Source organism: Elephas maximus, chromosome 5, assembly GCF_024166365.1.
Source record: "Elephas maximus indicus isolate mEleMax1 chromosome 5, mEleMax1 primary haplotype, whole genome shotgun sequence".
Lineage (NCBI taxonomy): Eukaryota > Metazoa > Chordata > Mammalia > Proboscidea > Elephantidae > Elephas > Elephas maximus.
In genome coordinates this window covers 2159233-2178424 of record NC_064823.1, presented here as the reverse complement: position 1 = coordinate 2178424, position 19192 = coordinate 2159233, and the positions used below count along the sequence as shown (strand labels likewise).

The window sequence follows — 19192 nt, the reverse complement described above, 5'->3', positions numbered from 1 at the left end:
GCATTTAAAGATTAGTTTTCCTTAGCTTTGGCTCAGCAAATAACTTAGGAATAATTCTATCCCACACGAGTATTCACGCTGGATCGCTGCTTCGTGGAATGTTAAAGCCCCAGAAACAGACTGAAGTAGCAATGCCACGTAATGGAATACATTAAAAGTTAGGGTGGGAGAGCTAGAAAAAGGCACAAACCAGCTGCCTTTACCTGAGAAGGCCAGGAGCCCAGAGTGCTGTAATAAGAGATTCCGGAACTTGGAAGAACACATGCCTCCAAACGATATCCAAGAACTCGAGTGGTGGAATTTCTAAAGGTCAGTGAGAAGAATGAATCAAAATTGTCCTTTCCATACCCTCATTAAATTGAGTGGTTTAGTGAATCTGCTTGGTCTTCAACTTCCTGCCTTTTGAGTTCTTCACTTGCTGGCCGCAATGTCTATCTTAGCACTTGCACGGTAAGGATCAGCATGAATCTAATCCCCAAAATGACTGGAGATCGGAGATTGGTCCAGTCCTCACATTCCCACTTCTCCATCTTCATCACCAACTGCCCCCATGGCACTCTCTTTCTGACCCTAGCCACCTGAAGCTAGCTAGGTCAGAGCTCACATTAAAAGGACATCATCCTTCAGACTGCCAAATAGGCAGATGCCGGGCACAAGTTTGAGGAGTCCCCGTGACACTTCAACCTTCTGACCTGCTGGCCACAAATCTGGGGGATAGTTTCCCACTACACCTTCAGGATGTCAGCCACAAGTTCGGGGGCCCACATGGCACCTTTACTTTCTGATCTGCTGGCTCTCACTGCGCCTCTGGGCTGGACAATCCACTGGAATGACTCACAGAATTCATGGAGGGTTTACAACACCTATGACTACAGATTTATTACAGCTAAAAAGGATACAAATGAAGAGACGCATATGATGAGATCTGCGAGGGTTGCTGACGTGGACCTTCTGCATCCACAGGAATACGCTACCCTTCTGAGAGCAGACGTTCTTGTCAACCAGGAAGCTCTCTGAGCCTCCGTGCTTAGGGCTTTCATTGGTCAGTCCTGTGTGATAGGCTAAATTATGCCTTCTGAGCCTAGCTGATACCAACCTTCCAGGTTAGCGTTTTCTGGTCTGGCTAGCCCCACTCACCAGCACAAATCCTCAGGTATAGCCTGGACATCTCAGACCAAGGCACCCCAACTACTCCAAGGATCATTTCTCTGCAGAAGGACAAAGGCTACCTTTCTTAGTCCTTTACCTCACAGCACTATTCTAGATTGTTTGCCAAATAACATTACGCTTTCCCTCAACCAACTACCACAGGCCCCTTAACCGTCTACAGTAGCTACTAAGTCAATTCCCTTTGTATTAAATGAATCTGCAGACAGCTGGAATACTGTTTTATACTAGCTCAGTATGATGGATTCAATAGTGTCCCCCAAAAATATGTGTCAAATTGGCTAGGTCATGATTTCCAGTATTGTGTGGTTGTCCTCCATTTTGTGATCAGATGTAATTTTCCGATTTGTTGTAAGTCCTAATGACTGCCTGTGGTTAATAACACACAAGATTAGGTTATGTTAAAGAGCATTAGGGTAGGATGTAGCACCCTTACTCAGGTCACAGCCCTGATCCAATGTAAAGTGTGGGTTTCCCTGGAATGTGGCCTGTATCACCTTTTATCTTACAAGAGATAAAAAAAGAGAAAAGCAAGCAGAGAGATAGTGGCCTCATGCCACCAAGAAAGAAATGCTGGGAGCAGAGTATGTCCTTTGGACCCAGGGTACCTGCACTGAGAAGCTCCTAGAACAGGGGAAGATTGATAAGGACCTTCCCCCCAGAACTGACAGAAAGAGAAAGGCTTCCCTGGGAGTTGGTGCCCTGAATTTGGACTTTTAGCCTCCTAGACTGTTACAGAACAAATTTCTGTTAGAGCAGCACTAGACAACTAAGACACCCGGCTTATACTGTTAAGTCTATCTTCTTCAGTGTCTCAGCTTCCCTCTTCCTTTATCTTTTTTCCCCTTCCTCTCACCCCAATCCCTATCCTTCACTCCTAGTTGGTTTCCTCTATGCCCTAAACTCTGATGCCATTCATTCTTTCACATGAATGTGTAAATGACTGATATATTCAATTCTCTCCCATGGGGCTGTTTGCACCTTAACTAGAATAAGTTTAAAGGGATATAGCTATAATATTAGAATTTTGGGCACTACTAAATCCTCAAAGGAGCACCACTGATTTTCAGCAGCCTGAAATCACACTCAGAAAAACTACCCCTACTATGTACAAGGCCAGTCCAGATTCCTGTATTTAGTTGGGTGCCCAGTAATCAATGGAACTATACTGTACTTGTCCATACTGGGCTAAAATTGACTATTGTGTCCTCACTAGGCTGTGAGTTTCTCAAGAGCAGAGACTGAATTATCTTTATACCTTTAGATGCTAGCACAGTGCTTCCTACCAAGTGGAGATCAATTTTTTAAATGAATAAAGTCAGCTAAAGGAAATCCCAGTGGCCAAAGCTATATCAATTTGAGCAACGAAATAAAAGTAGTATTGAGTTATAACCCAAAGTATAAAATAAATATCTGGTATAAAGAAATAATTGAATATATTAAGAAATAGGGGAAAAGAGACAAATTACAAATTCTATATAATTTATTTGGAATATAAATCTATATTCCAAATAAATTATATAGATACTCCCCTCTCAAAGAGAAGGTATAAAACTCCCCACTCTTTGAGTGTGGGTAACCCATGGTGACTTCTTTCCAGAGAGTACAGTATAGAAAGGAGGGGAGAAGGTAACTTTACAGTGGAGAAATCTGACAAGCACCACTTCGGCCAGGCGATCAGCGGGTAACATCAACAGTCAAAAGCCACGTTGATACTGTGTGCCTTTGATATGATGTGATGAAAAATCACAATTTACTTCTGTGTTCTTCCTACCCCAAATCCATCGTTCCAGTCTAATCCTGAGGAAGAACATCAGACAAATCCCAGTTGAGGGCCATTTTACAATATATCTGATCAGTAGTCCTCTAAACTGTCAAGGTCATCAAAAACAAGGAGAGTCTGAGAAGTTGCCACAGGCTAAGAGCCTAAAGAGACATGGTGACTAAATGTAACGTAATTATGTAAAAACTAAAGAAATCTGAATAAACCTGGGCTTTACCTAATAATGCTGTATCAATATTGGTTCGTTAATAACAAATTATTCCCCATACTATTGTAAGATGTTAATGATAGGAAAAATGGTGTGCAGGGATTGGGGGTATACGGGAACTCTATGTACTATCTGTTTGAGTTTTCTGTAACTTTAAAGCTGTTCTAAAAAATAAAGCCTGTTATTTAAATAAATAAGCAGAGACCAAAAAAAAAAAAAAAAAAAGAATAGAGCACCCCATACCTTTGTTCCTTGCTTTCTCCTCTGATTATTTTAAAAGACACATGCAAACAAGTAACTGAAAAAAAAACTTGGCAACTTTGGATTATAAGTGCTTGTGAGAGAGCCAACTGTAGTGGATTTGTTTACCACCACTTTAAATGCAGCACAGCATTGCGGATCGAGGAGAAATAAACAAATCTTTATTCACGAAGAAGTACTGTGCTAGGATATAACAAGTACTACTTAGCACACCCAAGTATTCCATGTCCTCCTCTTCATTTCCCAGCTTTCCTTGAGGTTAGGCTGGGGCCATGTGACTAGTTCTAGCCAATGGACTGTGAGTGGAAGTGATGTGTGACACTTCTGGGCCCGCACCCTCTCACTCTTCCCTTGTAAATTAACTTTGGAAGCCTTGTGTTCCAGATGTTTCCCAGCGGGAAAGAAACCTTTGTAACCTTTGTCTTAAGCCATTTCTGTTGAAATGGTTCAAATGAATTATCCTAGTATACCAAATTATTGCACTCCACGAGCAAATGTGAACTTTCCTTCTGACAGAAAGTTGTTTATCATATTTCTCTGTGATTTCGTGTATTTCAAAATATCAGTACTTACCACAGGCAATGGCCCAATAGACCAGAGAGTCGGGGGTCTGGTACAGGATTCGGTAGGGAGCAGCCCTGGCACTGGAGTCCAATACGACATCGAGTGTGCCCACCAGGAGGCCTGTGGAAAATGGGAGAGACAGGTAAGGATTTTCTCAGTGCCTCCAAAATTCCCACAGTTGGCATGACCACACCCCTTGTGTTAGACCTCCTATGAACTCCACCTCCCACTGCATATCACCTCAGCAAGTGTTAATCTCACACACAATGATGCCGGTTCCATATTAAAAAAACCAGTGCACATACTCCAAAAACCTCCAAGAGAAACTGTACAAGCTGAGAGACAATCCATCTCAGTTCTGGTCTCAAAAATAACGGAAGCATAACAAAGCTCCCAGGAGCCCTAGTGGCTCAAGAGTTAAGCGCTCAGCTAGTAACCAAAAGATTGGTGGTTTGAACCCCCAGCACTCCATTGGCTAGAACTAGTCACATGGCCCCAGCCTAACCTCAAGGGAAGCTGGGAAATGAAGAGGAGCACATGGAATACTTGGGTGTGCTAAGTAATACTTGTTATATCCTAGCACAGTACTTCCTAGTGAGTAAAAATTGTTTATTTCCCCTTGATCTGCAGTGGTGTGCTGCATTTAAAATGGTGGTGAACAAATCTGCTGCCACTGGCTCTTTCACAGGCACTGGCAATTGCTCTCTAACCAAATTTGCTCCCACGGTCCAGGTCGAGGCAAGCCTGATTGTTCTGCAAATGAGCTTAGCAATTTATTTGTGAGAAATACAAATGCTCCGTAGACCAACACTCGCTTAAGAAGAGTCAGTGCCTCCTTTTTCCAGAAGGAAAGTTGTTGACAAAGAAAAGGAAATTAAGAGCAGAAGGTGGCTTGGTGATCAAAGCTGGAAGTTGCTTCTAAGGAGAAGTCTTCCCAGGCTGACCAGGTGAGCTTGTCAGATGACATGGTGATGCTACTCCAGTGTTGCAGGAGATGCTTGACCCTATTTTTCACTCTGCAATACTTTTTCAGTATTCCAAGCTGAGCTTTTAGGTAGAGCAGTGATAGAAAAGGGGTTCTGAATGGTGCAAACTGGGGGCCCCATCAGTGAAAATTTCTTTTAACAATATTTCATCCAACGGTCTCCCCTCCAGGAAAATGTGCCTCCTTCAGCCACACTGAGCTGGGATTGGGCGCCAAAATTTTTCTTTTTTTTTTTTTTAATCTGAAAGTACATGCGCACACACACAAAATCTGCAAGGTCTAAAAAACTAGATCCCTACTTGCAGCATGAATCCAAAAGATTCACATAAATTAAATGCCCATAAATACTCCAAAGCTAGATGGAATCCCACATAGAGCAGGGCTTGAACTTGAAAGGCAGTTAGAAAGTCTGGCTAGCCGTCTAATCTTATGGCAAGACATTTTTCTTCCCAAAGCCTTGGTTTTCTCAATTGCAAAATGGAGATATCACTCTCACAAGCTTGCTCTTGAAGACTGATTATAACAGGACTTAGGAGCAATGAGGTGGCTGGAATGAAGTGTTAGGCAACCTGTATGGAACCTGCCAAGGCACATTTTATTTCATTTTACCTAGATTACATATTTATTGAGGATGGCTTTGGGATGGAACTGATGGTGGTTGAGGTAAGGAGAGGCTAAAGCCCCGGGCTCCCTAGCTCTGCTGCCGGTGAAAGGAAATCACACACTGGAAAGCTTCATGTTTGGTGCCTGAACACATAAGCCCCCTTTCCATGAAGCTCTGTTGAATCTGAACCACAGGGTCCCCTGAAATTGTCACCCCAGTATCTCTTGATGTGTTATCCTGTAATAAGAACTTGAAGTTTACTCCTGAGCCTAAACGGGCCATATGCGACCCACCGCCAACACCAGTCGCCATCTAGTCAATTCTGACTCACGATGATCATCCGAATAACAACTTGATATTTGCAAGCACAATACCATTGAAATTCACTTGGCTCCACTCTGCATGTTAAAGCTCTGGCTGTCTGGAGGTCATAGAAAAAGCTATGATCCAAGGGTTAGAAGAGCCCAGTTCTGGTTCCGTCTCTGTTATAACCAGTTCTGTGACCTGGAAGAGGCTATTTCACATCTCAGGGCTTTGATTTCCTTAGTTGTAATGCGATAATAGCACTTGCCTTCCTGAACGAGGGTTATGACTCCAGAAGTCTAAGTGAGGTACATCACGGGGAAGTACTATACATCGCCCTTGGTCTTTGTCCAAGGGCAAGGAACACATTTAGATTCACTTCAAACCACAGTGGCCATTAGCTGACCTAAACAAACTGGAAAAATATATATTTCTCCTGAAGTGGAAATTAATTCATTTTCTTTGCTCTGACTTATGTGAAATACATTAAAAATAAAATTCCTAGAGCCTGCAGAGATTTTCAAGGGGTAGATTTCACCTAAAGGCTATGCACATTTGCATTTTTGTTTACTTAACTGTGACCATGACTTACTGCAAAGACCTAAAATTACTTTTGAATTTTCTGTGCTGATGGAGAGTATATTAATAGCGAAAGCAGAAAATAGTGCTGGATAAGGAAACTAGACATGCTTTCTATTAAATACATGTTAACTGGAAAAACAAATGCACCAGTCACGAGACCTAGACGTCTGCAACATTCTCTCCTCTTTTCTTGAATCAAAAGAAGAAATAAAATGCTAAAAAACAAAAAAAAACTGGGAGCGTCACACATGTTGATTCTAAGCATACAGACTTCAGTTGGGCGTTAGGGAGTTACCAACAGTTTTAAGTATTAGTCTATGCGGTTTGTGGTTGTTAGCTACCACTGAGTTGACTCTGCCCCATGGCAACCTTAGGGACAATAGAACGAACTGTTCCCGGGTCCTGCACCATCCTTATCATCTCCAGCATGTTCGAGTCCACCACTGAGGCTATTGTGCCAGCCCATCTCACTGAGGGTCTCCCACGGCCTTGCTGACTCTCTGCTTCACCAAACGTGACGTCTCCTCTAGTGATTAATCCCTCCTGATGACGTGGCCAAAGCAAGTGAATCAGACAATGCTCTGTTACGACCCTTAAAATTTTCATTCACTGATTTTCAGAAGTAGATCACGAGGCCTTTCTTCCTGTCTGTCTTAGTCTGGAAGCTCTGCTGACACCTGTCCACCGTGGGTGACCCTAGAGGCATATGAATACCGGCGGCTCAGCTTCCAGCGACACAGCAACATGCACGCCGCAGAGCACAACAAACCGACAGCCAGGTGGCAGCTGCAGTGAGGACTCCGCCACTTCACCAGCGCTGACTGTACGTTCCTAATGCGTGTCACCAACTTCCACTAAGATTTAGATGGAAACTAACAGATACCTAGCACAGGCTCATGTTGAAATGTTTTAAAGTGAATTAGAGACACTACAATATTGGGATACTCATTTTAGGTATCCTGGTGGCACAATAGTTAAGTGCTCAGCTGCTAACCGAAAGGTTGGCAGTTCAGACCTACCCAGTGGCTCTGTGGGAGAAAGACCTGGTGTCCTGTTCCCGGAAAACCCTATGGGGCCAGCTCTACACTGTCACATGGGACTGCTATGAGTCAGAATGGATTCGTTGGCACCCAACAACAAAAATGCATTAGGTAAAAGGAAAACATTTTTGTGAAAATTGTCTTAAATCTTACGGCACTGGATACATAAACAAAAAGCAATATTGTGAATGAGGTATGCAGTTCGCCAGACAACTCGATAAATTCACTCTTTCCACATTAACCGTGAAGTGCTGAGGGCTTTCCTTTCCATCTGGAATGCTGGGCTTCTCCATTCACTCTTGCCGGCCCCCACCACCACCCTGAATGACAAATTCCTAATTACTTAATGCCACCTCCTTGGCCAGCCTTTCTAACTCTGTTTTCCCTCCTAATTTTGCTCTGGTGGCACAGTGGCTAAAGTGCTCAGCTGCTAGCCATGGGGTCAGCAGTTCAAACCCACCAGCTGCTCCACAGGAGAAAGACATGGTGTCTGCTTCCATAAGGATTTCCAGCCTTGGAAACCCAATGGAGCAGTTCTGCTCTGTCCTATAGGACCCTTAGACCCTATGCTTTGCTTGAAGCACAGGAAGGGCTGAACACAAGTTTGACGAATGGGCAAGTTCGGTATTTTCTGAAAACCTAAATAGTGAGTTATCACTGTGTTTCCTAAACTCTACTGATATAAGGAGTCATGAATCTCCTATAAGGAAGAAGAAAAATACTCTTCCTGTGTCTTCTATTCATATAAAATACTGTAAGATAGGAAATCTGATCTAGAGTATTAAAAAAAAAAATTAAAAAATAAAACAGCCATCAGGATTTTCCTTAGAAATCTTATTACTCATACCTCTGAAATGGCTGTCAAAACACTGAGAAGCTTTTCATGATTTCCCACACAAAGTGCTGTTTTAGCAGCTGTTCTAGTCAGCTATTTCCAATGTTAAACAATCTTTGATCACCTCAGATAAATCAAATGATGGTCCTCAAAATAACTCTTCTCTGCATCTATTTATTATATTAGTTCAGGGGCATCTTGTAACATAAAAGTGCTGTTTCCAAGGATATTCAGAAAACACTGTAAAACACTCAGTTGGGGGCACTAGAGGGTGTGCGGAGCGGGTAGAGTCACCACTCACACCAGGCACACTGGCTGTAAGTGGTGCAGGCTGGTGGGCCTGAGGCACTGGAGGGATGTCCCCCATGGCTCCTCTGGGAATAGGATGTCAGCAGAGTGAGGGGCACCAGGGAGTGTGCCTGTGAAAGCCATCCATCCATCTACCAATGGAACACCTTGGAATAGTTTCGTGCTAAAATTGGGCAGGACCTTAAAGATCATGAGTCTCTCTCTCTTCCTTCACACAGTCACGAAGCCGGCCAGTCGGAGATGAGGCAGAGATTCACACAAAGTCCGGCAGAGTGGTCAGGGGTGTGGACTAGGCTTTGGCTCAACAACTGGCCAATTCCTTAGCCATTTCCTGTCATGGAAATTAAAACAGTACCTACCCCACAGAGTATCTGATATGCAGTAAGCACTACTTTTCAAGGAAATATTTCAAAAGCACCGAAAAGTATAGGAAATTACAAAACATATGTTCTACCACCACTCTGATTTTAACATTCTGTCTTACCTGCTTCGGATCTGTTTTTTAAAAGAAAGAAAATGCAATGGACAGAGTAAAAGTCCCCTTTGTGTCTCCTCAATTCTGTTTCCCTTTCTCCCTTCATCATTCTCAAGTGGCTTTGTATTCTTCCCTCTCAGACCCTTACACTTTTATTTCCCTATATGTAACCCACTGCGGTTGAGTTGATTCCGACTCATAGTGACCCTATGGGACAGAGTAAAACTGCCCCAGTAGGGTTTCCAAGGAGTGGTTGGTGGATTCAAACTGCTGACCTTTAGGTTAGAGGCTGCTCTTGTAACCGATGCGCCACCAGGGCTCCTCCGTATATAAAAAATATGGATATGTAAATAGATTTGACACTGATGTATATTTTAAACTTTACACTAAGGATAAACACTAGATAGATATTATTCTGCAACTTACTGTTTTCACCCAATTATGTTTGTAAATTATACTCATAAAGCTGATCTATTTATTTTAAACGTTACAAAATATCTCACTGCATAAATACACTGTAACTTTTCCACTTTCCTAATAGAGAACATTTGGGTTTATCTCTAATTGTTTCTCAAAGTAGACCCTGTAATTCTACTCTGTATACAAGAATCCCTAAGCATTTGAGCACATTTCTTTAGAACGGAATTGTTGGGTCAAAGGGCAAGTGCATTTTTAAACCTTACTAGAAATTACAAAAGTTCTAAAGCGGTTGTGTCAATTTACACTCTTACCAGGTGTACATGAGAATGCCTATTTCTCCATAAGTTCTCCATGAATTAGTATTATCAAATTTTTTTAATCTTTCCTATCTCAAAGATGAGAAATGGTATCTATTTGTTCGAGTTTGCATTTCTCTGATGATTAATGAGTTTATCTTTTCATGTTCATTAAACCCAAACCAAACCAAACCCACTGCTGTTGAGTTGACTCCGACTCATAGCGCCCCTACAGGACAGAGTAGAACCACCCCATAGAGTTTCCAAGGGAACAGCTAGTGGATTCAAACTGCTGACCTTTTGGTTAGCAGCCAAACACTTAACCACTGTGCCACCAGGGCTTTCATCCTCATTACTCATCATACCCATTGCCGTCGAGTCAATTCAGACTCATAGTGACCCTACAGGACAGAGCAGAACTGCCCCATAGAGTTTCCAAGGAATGCCTGGTGGATTCGAACTGCTGGCCTTTATGGTTAACAGCCATAGCTCTTAACAACTATGCCACCAGGCTTCCAAATTCCTCCTCTGTTATCTGCCTTTTCTACTGTGTTGACGTCTGCTGAGGAGTCCATGTCAGAAATGCAGAGTTTACCAGTTAGAGGCCTCCTAAACAATATACTGGATTTCAGCTCATCTCAGCAAACATTCACTGATATTCCTAAAGGCAGAGGGACAGTATGCTTGGATTTGCTTCTCTGTATGGATTTCATATGAATGCCAGGACTTTAGATCTGCACGTGCAGCCACTCTGTATCACTCCGCGTCTGGCTATCTGGGAAGATGGACGGTTCTGCATGTCACCTGCTTCCACCTTGTTCTTCTGCCTGGTGTTCCCTATATGTAACTGCCACATTCCCTGCAAGTCTTAGCACCTACATGGGCTACATATTATTGGGCACAAAGTAATTAAACAATAACATACAAGAGCAGCTGCTGACATTTATACAAACTACAGCCACACTGTACTTTTTACATTTCTCCTGATAAGCCTTGGTTTAAAACAGACAGAAAACCTTTCAAGGTTTTCCACAAGTAGTTTTACTTGATCTGAAATGGGCTTTCCTTTTCTCTTCCTGTCAAACTTCTATTTCCCTCAATATCCAAGTCAAGAGTCATCTAACTCATTTGCTTTCTCCCAGCACTCTCCTTATCCCCTCAACACTGAATCCCCCATCCCAAATTCCTGACAATTAACTGTGCCCTTTTCTGCACTCTGCCAACCATCTTGCACTTTATAATACTAAGGCAGTTTGCACAATTGTTTTCTACTTAAAAAAAAAGAAGTACCGAATCGTCCCATCAGACTGTGAGCTCTTCGAAGGCAGGGGCTGTTTTATTTATCTTGGAGTTCCCAAAGCCAAGAATAATGCCCAGCATATTGTGATGAATATTTATAAAATGGGTCACAGGGTTTTCAATTTATGAACATTGGGAAAAGCCAAAAACTATTTTCAGAGCTTTTTCACCACAGTACCCAGTATAAAAAGCCACCAAACCCACTGGCGTTGAGTTGATTCTGACTCCTAGTGACCCTATAGGACAGAGCAGAACTGCCCCATACGCTTTCCAAGGCTGTAAATCTTTATGGAAGCAGAATGCCACATCTTGATCCCACGGAGTGGCTGATGAGCTCGAACCACTGACCTTCCATTAGTAGCTGAGCATTTAACAACTGCACCACCAGGGCCCCTTGTACCCAATATAACACCTATCAAATAGGCCTTAGATAATTAAAATTGTCTAAGAATCTTACAATCAAGGAGAAAAAGAAGGCTGGGAAATCCCACCTCAAAGAGTGTAAAGTAATGTAAATCAAACTCATACGTGAGACTTTTTACCTTGGGAAAACAATTTCTCTAAGTTCAGAAGTAATTTGTCTCTTTTAAATCAACACTGAGATTTATCTAGAATTAAATTGGTTCAAAAGCAGAAATACTTAGGGAAAGAACAAATCTATTTTCCTTCCTTTGGAAAGAGATAAGCAGTTGTTGACGAAAAAGCATGAAAATCCAATTTAAATCTTTACACCCAACACACGGATCAGTAAACTCTGTTTGCATGCCATACTGGCCAGGGACTAGGTGAGAGATCAGAAAAAACTGCCTTTGAGCAGTCGTGAAGGAGAAGGTCCAGACCTACCAGGTGAAGGTCAGCTCCATACCCATAAATGAGCCTGAGTTCATAGTGTCACCATGAACCATGTGAAGGTACACATGGACTAATGTTGGCCAGCCACATCACGTATGAGAGAGGAGCATGACAATGGTTCTTCTCTGCGTAAGGAGGTGGGGGCATGGGAGCATATCGATGTGGCTGGACATGGGGGCAAGGTATTGTCCTCTGTTTCTTAACCTCAAAGAACGTAACAGCCATTCTCAAGTATGCATACCACTGGCCAGAAGGGAGAGAGACTAAAACGGTATGGCTGGACATGTAATCAATCCATTATTAGGATGCTACCTTGAGTGTGGATTAGTCTAGCAGCATTTTCATCTTCATAAGCATTGGCTATTCTCCCACCCCTCCAGCATCTTTAGGTAAAAATAGTTCCTCAGCACGAGTACTAAGAAATGTTGTTGGTTTGAGTAGGATAGTTACAACTCATTCCTCTCAACTTCAACCATTCCAGACGTACATGCATCATGGCTGCCTTAAAAGACTACACTTTACTTGAGGGACGAGAACCAGTCTTACCACACACCTATATTTTTTTCTTTTTCCAAGTACAAAGTTATAGAACTGAATGTGCTCTTTAAAATTATACATATGATTCTGATAAACACACTCCCGGGAAAATTACTGCCCTAGAGCCTCCCATCCCCTAATTTAGTGCTATTGAAAGTACTGATTTACAAACTATTTGTTACTACTTGCCATGAGCTAAGAACAGAAATTGAGATTAATCTTCTGAAAACCTATAGCAGTTTGTCTGTTGAATTATTTAATAATAATAAATTAGAGGCTTGTATTTTGTATGTCTTTTTTCATATCGTATTATTTTTTGGAAACCCTGGTGGCATAGTGGTTAAGAGCAATAGCTGCTAACCAAAAGGTCGGCAGTTCGAATCCACCAGGAGCTCCTTGGACACTCTATGGGGCAGTTCTACTCTGTCCTTCAGGGTCGCTATGAGTCAGAATCAACTCAACAGCAACGGATTTTTGGTTTATTGTTTTTGTAATATTTCGCGTATACTGTATTTTACAAAGGTATCAGTCTGCAACAGAATGGGAAGAAGCAAGCAAACAAAACCGGTCCTTAATCGCAAATAGTTTGAGAAACACTGTCCTAATTGTCAGAGTCAATGATGATGTATTTCCTATCTGACTAGAATTATCATTAATTCAGCAATTTGGTGGTGATTTCGTCCTCATAGACAAGCTTGTTGTTCTCGGACATTTTTGCCAGAGATTCCAATCTGTTCAGATATAGATCAGTGAGGACAATGGGACTTAATTTACTCAAAAACACTAGAGGCACCTGTGTGATCCAATTCCTCAAACAGGCCTTCAACCCAGGAGGAGGAAGGTAGACTTCTTTTTTTTTTTTAATTACAGCTGCTTTTATTTCTCCAACAGGAAGGTGCACTGATTCTAATTTTGTCTGCAGGGGTAGGTCTGGAAACCTGAAACTGATAGTTCAGGGCCAGTCAAGGTCAGCCTTGGGAGAGAGGATAGAGGAACCTCTTTGGTGCTGGTGGGAGCAGTTCATTGTTATGAAGCCCACTCCAATTTCTAAGAGACAAATGACATCCACCACCTCTGAAGACCATGCAAAAGTGGCTGCAGCAGTACATTAACAGGGAACTGCCAGAAGTTCAAGCCGGATTCAGAAGAGGACGTGGAACAAGGGATACATATCATTGCTGATGTCAGATGGATCTTGGTTGAAAGCAAAGAATACCAGAAAGATGTCTACCTGTGTTTTATTGACTATGCAAAGGCATTCGACTGTGTGGATCATAACAAATTATGGATAACATTGTGAAGAATGGGAATTCCAAAACACTCAATTGTGTTCATAAGGAACCTGTACATAGACTAAGAGGTAGTCATTCAAACAGAACAAGGGGATACTGCTTGGTCTAAAGTCAAGAAAGGTGTGTGTCAGGGTTGTATCTTTTCACCATATTTATTCAACCTGCATGCTGAGCAAATAATCTGAGAAGCTGGACTATATGAAGAAGAATGAAGCATCAGGACTGGAAGAAGACCCATTAACAACCTGTGATATGCAAATGATACACCCTTGCTTGCAGAAAGTGAAGAGGACCTGAAGCACTTACTGATGAAAATCGAAGACTATAGCCTTCAGTAAAAATCCTCACAACTGGACCAATAAGAAATGTCATGATAAACAGAGAGAATACTGAAGTTGTCAAGGATTTTATTTTACTTGGATCCACAATCAATGCCCATGGGAGCGGCAGTCAGGGAATCAAAAGATGTGTTACACTGGGCAAATCTGCTGCAAAAAACCTCTTTAAACTGTTAAAACGCAAAGATGTCACTTTGAGGACTAAGGTGTGCCTGACCAAAGCCAGGGTATTTTCAATCACCTTATATGCATGTGAAAGCTGGACAATAAATAAAAATAAATAAATAAATAAGGAAGACTGAAAAAGAATGGATGCCTTTGAATTACGGTATTGGCAAAGAATATTGAACACACCATGGACTGCCAGGAGAACGAACAAATTTGTCTTGGAGGAAGTACAGACACAGTGCTCCTTAAAAGCAAGGATGGTGAAACTTCGTCTCACATACTTTGGACATGTTATCAAAAGGGACAAGTCCCTGGAGAAGGACATAGTGCTTGGTAAAGTAGAGGGTCAGTGAAAAAGAGGAATACCTTCAATGAGACAGATTGACACAGTGACTGCAACAATGGGCTCAGGCATAACAACAATTTGTGAGGATGGTGCAGGGCGGGGCAGTGTTCTGTACTGTACATAGGGTCATTATGAGTCGGAACCAACCTGAAGGCACCTAACAACAACCACCACCTCCGGGAAACCAGGACATGATGCCCCTGGACCCTCTTCTCTCAGATGGGTTCCATTGGGCTCCAACCCCACGATGACTATCCACCTTTCTAATCCATGTTACCTCTCCCTCAGTATATCCGCAAATAACTGAAAGCATGTATAAGCTTAAGGAAAACTCCACAATGAGATAATATTATAAAACAGACACAATTCTGAATTTAAAATTACATTTAGGAAATGACCAAGAATGTCTAATTACAGTACATCTACAGAGCTATACTTAGCCATTTAAAGTTGTGCTCTCAAATAATTATTTAATGACATGGTAAAGTGTACCTAGTATGCTGGTGGCACCATGGTTAAGCACTCGGCTGCTAACATAAAGGTCAGCTGTTGGAACCCACCAGCTGCTCCACAGGAGAAAAGACCTGGCAATCTTCTCCTGTAAAGATCACAGTCTAAGAAACCCTATGGCGCAGTTCTACTCTGTCTTATACGGTTGCTATGTGTCAGAATCAACTTGACAGCACACAACATCATGTGCAAAAAAGACAGAACACAAAATTGAAATTTTTTTTGAATACGATCGCAATTTGTCAAAAAGACAAGTATATTATCACCTACGTTACAAACTATCATGTGTACGATATTTTTTAAAGATTACAAAAATAAATACAACTGGCAGGTAAGGTAACAGTTTACCTTTCTTCTTTGTACTCTTCTGTGTATTCAAAAATCTCCCGATGTGTATTCAATACCTTTATGATGAGAGAAAAAATGTTATAATTACTTCCAACCTTGCACCTTGGACTTTCTTTACTCAATGACAGATCACGTCATCAAGTAAATAGATGGTCACTGTGGTTATAACAGAGCTGCTTCTTCACTTCAGGTAACCAGGGCTTAGTGATCTTGTTGCTAGGATGCAACATGAAAGCTAAAAACCAGTGTCTAAATGAGTGGCAGCCTCCAAAACATACTTCAATGGAAAGGAGCCTTGTTTCTGCATTACAGGAAAAATTTTTGAAAACTTCATGTCTTTTTCCTCTGATATAGGAAGGGCATCAATGCTACAAATTGTACATATTCATATACACAACACCATATTCCTAAAGGCATTTGCAGGCACTGTGTTATCTTAACCAGTTAAGGTTATATTAATTAGATTGTCTTAAGTCAGGAACTTTAACAGTCTCAAAATGAAAACTATAAAATTAAATGAAATTTAGCTTAATCATCTTTGTCATCAAATATTCATTAAATATGTAAGTACCCATGGTGCTGCCCTCTTCTATATACAAGCAAGGCAAAGAAAGAGACTATATACATGCTTGTGTCTACATGGGAAGTGTCTGGAAGGGTGCACACTGACCTGTTAATAATGGTTACCTCTTGGGAATGATATTGATATGGGGAGACATATCACAGGAAAGAAATCAGGGGCTTTTTTTGTTGGTTACAACTGTATTTTTTGAAAAGTAATTTTTACACAATAGCAAAAAGATGGAAACAACCTAGATGCCCATCAACAGATGAATGGATAAACAAACTGTGGTACATACACAAGGGAGTATTACTCAATGATAAAGAACAACGATGAATCTGCGAAGCATCTCACAACATGCATGAATCTCGAGGGCATTATGCTGAGGGAAATAAGCCAATCACAAAAGGGCAAATATTGCATGAGGCCGCTATTTTAAATACTCATGAAAAGGTTTACATACAAAAAGAAACAATCTTCAATGGTTATGCAGGAATAGAAAAACACTTAATAGACAACAGATAAGTGGAAACTTCGGTGAAGGGTAAGACAGTACACAACACTGGGGAAGCCAGTACAGCTTGTACAAGGCAAGGTCCTGGTAGCTCCATTGACACATCCAAACTCCCTGAGGGACCAAATTGCTGGGCTGGAGGCTGTGGAGACCATGATCTCGGGGAATATCTAGCTCAATTGGCATAACATAGTTTACAAAGAATATGTTCTACATTCTACTTTGGTGAGTTGTGTCTGGGGTATTAAAAGCCTGTGAGTGGCTATCTAGGATACTTTACTGGCCTCACCCTTTCGGGAGCAAGGAAGAATGAAGAAAACTAAAGATACAAGGGAAAGACTGGTCCAAAGGACTAATGGACCACATCTACCACGGCCTCCACCAGACTGAGTCCAGTACTATGAGATGGTGCCCAGCTTCCACCACTGACTGCTCTGACAGGGATCACAGTAGAGGGTCCTGGACAGAGATGGAGAAAAATGGAGAACAAAATTCTAACTCAAAAAGAAAGACCAGACTTGCTGGCCTGACAGAGACTGGAGAAACCCTGAGAGTATGGCCCCTGGACACCTTTTCAGGTCAGTAACGAAGTCACTCCTGAGGTTCCCCTCTTAGCCAAAGATTGAACAGGCCCATGGAACAAAACAAGACTAAAGGGGTGCACCAGCCATGGGGCAGGGATTGGAAGGCAGGAGGGAACAGGAAAGCTGGTAATAGGGAACCCAGGGTCAAGAAGGGAGAGTGTTGACATGTTGTGGGGTTGTTAACCAGTGTCATAGAACAATGTGTGTACTGTTTGATGAGAAAATAGTTTGTTCTGTAAATCTTCATCTAAAGTAAAATCATATATTTTTTTCTAAAAATAATAAATGAATTTTGTTGGAAATGCAAAAAAGAAAAGTAATTTTTATACTGTTCGAAGTATACTTTATAAAACTTCGTAAACCAAAACCCACTGCCACAGAGTCTATTATGACTCATAGCGACCCTACAGGACAGAGCAGAACTGCCCTGTAGGATTTGCAAGGAGTGGCTGGTGGATTCAAACTGGCAACCTTTGGTTAAAACCAAACCAAACCCACTGCCATCAAGTTGATTCGGACTCACAGCAATCCTATAGGACAGAGTAGAACTGCCCCACAGGATTCCCAAGAAGTGGCTGGTAGATTTGAATTGCCAACCTTTTGGTTAGCAGCTGAGCTGTAATTGTTTATAATGTGCATGCATTATGATAAAATAATAAACAACTAACAAAAGAATAACAAAACATTATGATGATCCTGCTACAGAATTTTTAAAAGGGTGAAACTATGAGAAAATGCTCTCGATCATTAGCCATTAGAGAAATGCAAATTAAAACTACGATGAGATTCCATCTCACTCCAACAAGGCTGGCATTAATCCAAAAAACACAAAATAATAAATGTTGGAGAGGCTGCAGAGAGATTGGAACTCTTATACACTGCTGGTGGCAATGTAAAATGGTACAACCACTTTGGAAATCTATCTGCCGTTTTCTTAAAAAGTCAGAAATAGAACTACCATACAACCCAGAAATCCCACTCCTCGGAATATACCCTAGAGAAATAACAGCCTTCACACAAACAGATGTATGCACACCCATGTTTATTGCAGCTCTGCTTACAATAGCAAAAAGCTGGAAGCAACCAAGGTGTCCATCAACGGATGAATGGGTAAATAAATTGTGGTATATTCACACAATGGAATACTACTCATCGATAAAGAACAGTGACGAATCTGTGAAGCATTTCATAACATGGAGGAACCTGGAAGGCATTATGCTGAGCGAAATTAGTCAGAGGCAAAAGGACAAATATTGTATAAGACCACTATTATAAGATCTTGAGAAATAGTATAAACCGAGAAGAACACATACTTTTGTGGTTACGAGGTGGGGAGGAGGGAGGGAGGGTGGGAAAGGGTTATTTACTGATTAGTTAGTAGATAAGAACTACTTTAGGTGAAGGGAAGGACAATACTCAATACACGGACGGTCAGCTCAACTGGACTGGACCAAAAGCAAAGAAGTTTCCGGGATAAACTGAATGCTTCAAAGGTCAGCGGAGCAAGGGCGGGGGTTTGGAGACTATGGCTTAAGGGGACTTCTAAGTCAATTGGCAAAATATTTCTATTATAAAAACATTCTGCATCCCACTTTGAAATGTGGCGTCTGGGGTCTTAAATGCTATCAAGCGGTCATCTAAGATGCATCAATTGATCTCAACCCACCTGGATCAAAAGAGAATGAAGAACACCGAGGTCAAATGATAACTATGAGCCCAAGAGACAGAAAGGGCCACATGAACCAGAGACTTACATCATCCTGAGACCAGAAGAACTAGATGGTGCCCGGCCACAACCGATGACTGCCCTGACAGGGAGCACAACAGAGAACCCCTGAGGGAGCAGGAGATCAGTGGGATGCAGACCCCAAATTCTCATAAAAAGACCAGACTTAATGGTCTGACTGAGACTAGAGGAATCCCGGCAGTCATGGTCCCCAGACCTTCTGTTGGCCCAGGACAGGAACCATTCCCGAAGACAACTCATCAGACATGGAAGGGACTGGACAA

General features: G+C 41.8%; 1 protein-coding gene across 1 annotated transcript in view; it reads right to left on the bottom strand.

Moving 5' to 3' along the window:
* TBC1D9 (TBC1 domain family member 9) overlaps window positions 1-19192 on the bottom strand; it is a 146495-nt gene that overhangs the window by 78912 nt on the left and 48391 nt on the right. The window contains exon 2 of the mRNA XM_049885237.1: window positions 3993-4103. Coding sequence (XP_049741194.1) covers window positions 3993-4103 — 111 coding nt within the window. The remainder of the gene's footprint in view (window positions 1-3992; window positions 4104-19192) is intronic.